The sequence below is a fragment of the Symphalangus syndactylus genome, chromosome 3 (genome assembly GCF_028878055.3).
Source record: "Symphalangus syndactylus isolate Jambi chromosome 3, NHGRI_mSymSyn1-v2.1_pri, whole genome shotgun sequence".
Taxonomy (NCBI): domain Eukaryota; kingdom Metazoa; phylum Chordata; class Mammalia; order Primates; family Hylobatidae; genus Symphalangus; species Symphalangus syndactylus.
In genome coordinates, this window is record NC_072425.2 from 24,067,303 (window position 1) to 24,073,302 (window position 6,000).

A 6,000-nucleotide genomic window follows, 5' to 3' on the forward strand; every position below is an offset into this window, starting at 1 on the left:
GGAACCAGGGTTCCAGAGCACTTTCTTTCCTCCTTCAGTAACCCCACCACCTCCCTGAAGCCCTCCCTGTGGGCAGTAATATTAGCAATGCCTCATGTCCTAGCACTTTGCGGTTTAGAAGCATTATTTAATTTTACTGCACTTCCTGACATCTCTAAGAGTGAAGCAAGGCAGGGGTTATTGTCCCCATTTTGCAGTTGAAGTAACTGAGGTCCAGAGAGGCGAAGGTCGTACAGTCAGCTAGAGACAAAGGCAGGTCTAGAACTGGGATGACTTGGCTCCCTGGTCAGGACTTGGAATAAAGGTGATGGTCTTACCCTAGGGAGGGCCCAGCTCTCAGCGGCCCTGGCTGGATAGGAGGCAGCCTGTGTGGGAGGTAGATTTGATACTCGCTGTCTGACCCTTCCTCTCTCCTTCCTGTATCCACAGAGTGACTTCACCTCAGCCTGGAGCACCAACCACCACCTGGCTAGCATATTTGACTTCACGCTGGATGAAATTCAAAGTTTAAAAAGGTATCAGTGAGGGACCTAGCAGAGAGGTCTGCTCTGGAGACAGGAAGGGAACCAAGCAGAAAGCCAAGCCCTCAGTTAAAAGGATCCCTGCTGTGCGGGTCCGTCTGAAGGGGCTTTTTGCAGTAGAGCTTTCAGCATAACATCCCTGTTCCCAGAGCACCACAGCCCTCCCGACTTCTCCAGCCCTCCCCCTTCTCCAGCCCTCCCCACCTCGCCCCATGGTTATCCACACTCACTATGCTGTTTGATGCCTGCTCATTTTTGCTCATATTGCTCCCTCTGCCTGAAATACCCTTTGCCCTGCCCTAGCCCATCTGAAAACTCAGGACCTTGCTTCTTCCAGGAAGGCTTTACTAACCCTCCCCAGGCTGCGCTGGACGCCCTCCTTTGTAGTTCCACAGCACCCCATGCTTAAGTACGTCCAAGGGAGGAACTGCATCTTCCATCATTTTATTTTCCAAATTATTAAAGGTCATTTAGTATTTTCCTGAGGACACAGAGGAGGGCTTTAGAGTCAGACCTGAGCTCCAGACCCTGCTTATCAGTACTAGCTATGTAGTTTTACCTAAATCCCTTAACCTCTCTGAACCTCCTCAGCTATTTTCCTCAAACAAGATAATGCAAATGAAAGCACTTTTGACCTGTGAAGTGTTGCACAGGTGCCTCGAATCATGCTCGAGTTACTGACACCAGTGCTTACGTCACCGCCAGGGGAGGGTGCTTCGGGAGGTTTTTTTGACTTCGTGGACTTTGAAGGGTGGCTGGGTAGGAAACAGACAGATGTGGTGGTGGGAAGCTCAGCTGTGGGAAGACGGGCCTCCACTGGGATGAAGGATGCATGTTAGGGGACCCTGCGGGCCAGGTTGGCAGGACCTTGCTGGGCCGGGCCACCGGCAGGCTCACCGTCTTGCCCCTCTCAGTGCCAGTTCAGGCCAGACCTTCTTCTCAGATGTCGACTCCACCGACGCTGCCAGCACCTCTGGCTCTGCCTCCACCAGCCTCTCCTATGACTCCAGGTGAGCTTCCTGGAGGTCTGGCCTTCACATTTTGCAAGGACCATCATTCCTCTCAGCCCCTCCACCTCCCACTTCTGTAATGTGTGGCTCATTCTATGTGTCTCAGTCTCTGGCGGGGAGTACCTGGCCTTCTGCAATTGTGAGTCTGGCTCTCGGACCCTCTGGTTCTGAGTCACGGGGCTTTAGATGGGACCTAAGTATAGGCATTCAGGCTCCCGTGGTTCCATCCCTTTGGAATGCTTCACCTGCTGCAGAAGGTTGTACACACCTCTCACTGGACGATTCCAGTTCTGGGGTTGTTGGACCAGAGTTTCTTTCACTTTTGGCCTCCGCATGCCATGAGCTTGCGTGTCTCTGCCTCTTGGACTACAGGGTTCCCTGACCTTGATTCTTGGCTGTCTGAATATGGTGCCTGTCTTCCGGGGTCTCTGAGGGAAAGAGCCATTTATTTAGAAGCCTGACGGAAGATGGCATCCTGCAGGGTGGAAGATTTAGGAGTGGGGACAGAAATCCCTGGGGGCCTATCTCCAGTACAGCTGGTCTGGCAACAGCTGGTCCTCAGCAGTACGGGGAGTGGTTGAGCACAGGGCTTTCCTCTGCATTCTAGCTGCACTGTATTTTAAGATACTTGAGGCCCTTGCAAAAGTAGAATTAAAAGTATAATGCCTGGCCAGGCACGGTGGCTCACGCCTGTCATCCTAGCACTTTGGGAGGCCAAGGTGGGCAGATTACCTGAGGTCAGTAGTTCAAGAGCAGCCTGGCCAACATGGTGAAACCCCGCCTCTACTAAAAATACAAAAAAATTTAGCCAGGTGACAGAGTAGGACTCCATCTCAGAAAAAAAAAAAAAAAGTACAACGGTATAATGCCTGTAGAGGTCTGTCTTGGAGTCTGTGTCTCTTGACATCTGTCTAGGTGTCCTCTGCTGTTGCCTCTGTATTTTTCTTTCTTCCTGTTTGTTGGTTGGTTTGAGACAGAGTCTTACTCTGTTGCCCAGACTAGAGTGCAGTGGCATGATCTCAGCTCACTGCAACCTCCGCCTGCCAGGCTCAAGTGATTCTCATGCCTCAGCCTCCGGAGTAGCTGGGACTACAGGCGTGCACCACCATGCCTGGCCTATTTCTTCCTGTTTCTTTGGTTTCACCAGCACTTCAGGTCTTGGTTTCTGTCTCTAAGCATCTGAATCTGCCTTGTCCTGTGTGTCTGTGTGTCCATTTCTCTAAGTGTGTGTGTGTGTGTGTGTGTGTGTGTGTGTGTGTGTGTGTGTGTGATGTCTGTCAGTCTCTCCATCCAGCCTCTAGGGTACAGGGTCCTCCAGTCCCTAACCCCCAGCCCTATGTGACCTATCTGGTTCCACGAGTCTGGTGAGAGGCAAGGCGGGATAAGCAGGGCCTCTGCACTGCATGGCCTCAGGAGGCTCAGAGAATGGTGCTCTTGTGCTTTTGCGGTGCCGGGATCCTAGCTCTAAGAGCATATGCTTTGGAGTTGGACGTTCTTATGTTTGAATCCTGGCTCTGCCACTCCCTACCTGGTTTTCTCCTCTGGACCCTCAGTTTCCCTCCTCGCAGGGCTCTTGTGAGGATCCGGTGAGATAATCTGTGCCCAAGGCATAGATTATCTCAGAGACTACATAACAGGCACCTTTGAGAGAGCATGGGAGAAGATGCGTAAGAGGATGCTGCTCAGCGCTTTTCTCTTCCACTTTCCTGGTACTGAGGGGAGGACTCAGGGAGAGGAATTTACCGTGATTGTTCTATCTCATTCTCATCATCTTCCTCTCCCACTCCTGATACAGATGGACAGTGGGCAGCCGAAAGAGGAAGCTGGCAGCCAAGGCATACATGCCCCTGCGGGCAAAGCGGTGGGCAGCTGAGCTGGATGGACGCTGCCCCTCGGACAGCAGTGCAGAAGGGGCTTCGGTCCCTGAGCGGCCAGACGAAGGCATTGACAGCCACACATTTGAGAGCATCAGTGAAGATGACTCATCCCTGTCCCACCTCAAGTCATCTATCACCAACTACTTTGGTGCAGCTGGGCGGTTGGCCTGTGGGGAGAAGTACCAGGTGTTGGCTCGGAGGGTCACACCTGAGGGCAAGGTTCAGTACCTGGTGGAGTGGGAAGGGACCACCCCTTACTGACTAGCCCCCGGGGGTGCCAGGGGTCCTGAAAACCAAAGGAGGAGCAGCAGAAGCCATAGGCTCCCCAGCTTTCTCCAGGCTGGGGTGGGAGAAGGAAGCAGGACAGAGCTGCAAGTGCCTGGCAGAAGGCCCTGCCTGCCTGCCTGCCAGGCCAAGGCCTGCGTCTCTCTGCTGTATCAGCTCTGTTCCAGGGCCTCCTCAGGCTCGTTACCCCTGTGCCTGTGTCTCTACACACTCCACACCCTCTCAAACTCTGTTTATCTGTTCCTCTGACCTTGTGTCCCCTGCTCTGGGACCGTTCCTCCTGAGGCCCAGGTCTTTGTCCCCAGTTGTGTGCCTTGACCTCTCTCGCCCCTTTTTGGGTGTGTTCACACATTCTGTGTGTGCACAGCTGTCCCTCCACTGGATCCCCTTCACACCTGACCCGTGGGGCAGCCAGTCCTCCCAGGGACTACATAATATGCACCTTTGAGAGAGCATGGGAGAAGGTGGATAAGGGAGAGGATGCTGCTCAGTGCTTTTCTCTTCCACTTTCTTGCCACTCCCCACTGCCCTCGGAGAGAGGTGGTGGGGTGGGAGAAAGCCCCTGTGAAAGCCTGCGAGGATCTGAAGCGTGAAGGGCTGGGTCTGCCTCAGAATGCACCAGCACCAGGGCCCAGGTATTAAGGCTGAGAGTGAAGGCTGCCAGTGTCAGCTTTGGAGGTCCCAGAAGTCTTCTGTTCCCTGGCCACACCCCCTCAGTCGCCATAGTGCTGGGCCTGGCCTTGCTGGAATGGAGGTATCCTTCCAAACCTGGGGGATGGGGGTGCGGGGTGGTAGTGGTGGGAGGAAAACCATGTCGTGCTAAACCTGCCTGTTTCTGGTGCCTCCCACCCCCAGACCCACCAGACACCACACAGCAGACGATACACACCCACTCCCACAAGCTGCCATCCACATGTGTTGTACTTTCAGCTCCAGGCACACAGACAACCCCACGGCCACACCACCACATGCCCGAGTGTGCACACACACACAGCCACACAGTCCCTCTGGGCCTGCTGGCTCCTCCCTTGGCTTTCCCTTGGCCCACTTCCAGGGCCCAGGTGCTGCAACTAAATGTGAAAGCTCAGCGCCTGCTCCTTCTTTCAGCCCATCAACCAGCTTTGGTCCCATAGGGAAGCACAGGGGACTCACCCTCTTTCATATCCCTTGCCTTGCCCTGAAATGGACAATCACTTTTTGGGATAGGATGAAATTTTTAAAGGGCCTGCATCATTCAGTTCCCTCAAAGGGAAGCCCTTGCCAGTGGGGGTGAAAGAGAATTTTTGGAACCAACATTCAAATTCTGCCTCATCTGGAGGGAAACCAAAATTGGGAGGGGGAAGAGGACCCCTCATGTTTTGCTGCTTCCAGAGATATTAGAAACTGACTCACTTGATTGGAAAATGGACAAAAGTGCCTTGACGTGGAGGGTGGGCACCAGATGGGGACCAGCCTTGCCAACTGTTGCTGTGGCCTCCAGCTTGGCTGGTTTTGCGGGCCGCCAGCAGGAAGGCGAAGGTGGTAGTACAGCAAGAGGCACTGGCGGGGCAGCAGGCCTGCAGGAGCTGTTTTTCCATTGCTAGGCCTGACCCCTCTCTACCTGTGAGCGTTCAGGGGGTCCCTGAGATAGTTTAGATGCCCCCCCACCACATCTTAGACCTCAGCTCCCACAGTGCCTTTTAAGGGGGACCTCACCTCCTGTGCACAGCCCACCACTTTCCTCTGCTTCCCTGGCACAGCCTAGGCATAGACGAGCTGGCGTTGGATCCAGTTCTTCTCCCTTCTCAGCCCCACAGCTGCTGCCACAGGGGCCAACTGGGGCCAGGTGGAAGGGGAGCTGAGAATCCAACCCCTAGCCCAGGGTTGCTGTGAGACCTGGGATCCAATTTGTAGCTTCCTGCCTGGCTTCAGAGAGCCCAGCAACCTCCTAGGCCTGCTTTCCAGACTTCTGAGATATAGCCTGGGATGAGCAATTCTGTTACAGTACATCTGGACCTTCCCTACCTGGGCTCTGGGGAGGCTCTGGGCTTGGAGAGGGAAAAGGAGGGAGGGGGTGTCCGCACCACCTGGGAAGACAGCACAAGGCCTAACGAGGTCACCCTGACTCCCCACCCCAGCATTTCATTCATACCAGATAATAGCTGCATTACTGCCAACTGACCTTATAACCCTCTGCACCTTCAAAAAGATTCATGTTTTTTAATTGCTGCTTTTAATAACATTTGTTAAAGTTATAATTAATGTGTCTGATGTATGATTTAAAAGCTCCCTTTGAACAATCACCTGTCTTCCCTGTAGTGAATTAGC

The 6,000-nt window shown here is 53.7% G+C and overlaps 1 protein-coding gene across 10 annotated transcripts in view; it reads left to right on the forward strand.

The window, feature by feature from the left end:
- The window catches only part of PHF19 (PHD finger protein 19), a 38,433-nt gene extending 32,503 nt beyond the window's left edge, over positions 1-5,930 (forward strand). For all 10 annotated transcript variants that reach the window (XM_055271280.2, XM_055271282.2, XM_063636056.1 and 7 more), the window contains 3 exons: positions 430-515; positions 1,436-1,531; positions 3,327-5,930. In XM_055271280.2, the coding sequence (XP_055127255.1) occupies positions 430-515; positions 1,436-1,531; positions 3,327-3,669 (525 nt within the window). In that variant the 3' untranslated portion in view covers positions 3,670-5,930. The remainder of the gene's footprint in view (positions 1-429; positions 516-1,435; positions 1,532-3,326) is intronic.
- Positions 5,931-6,000: the final 70 nt, after the last annotated feature.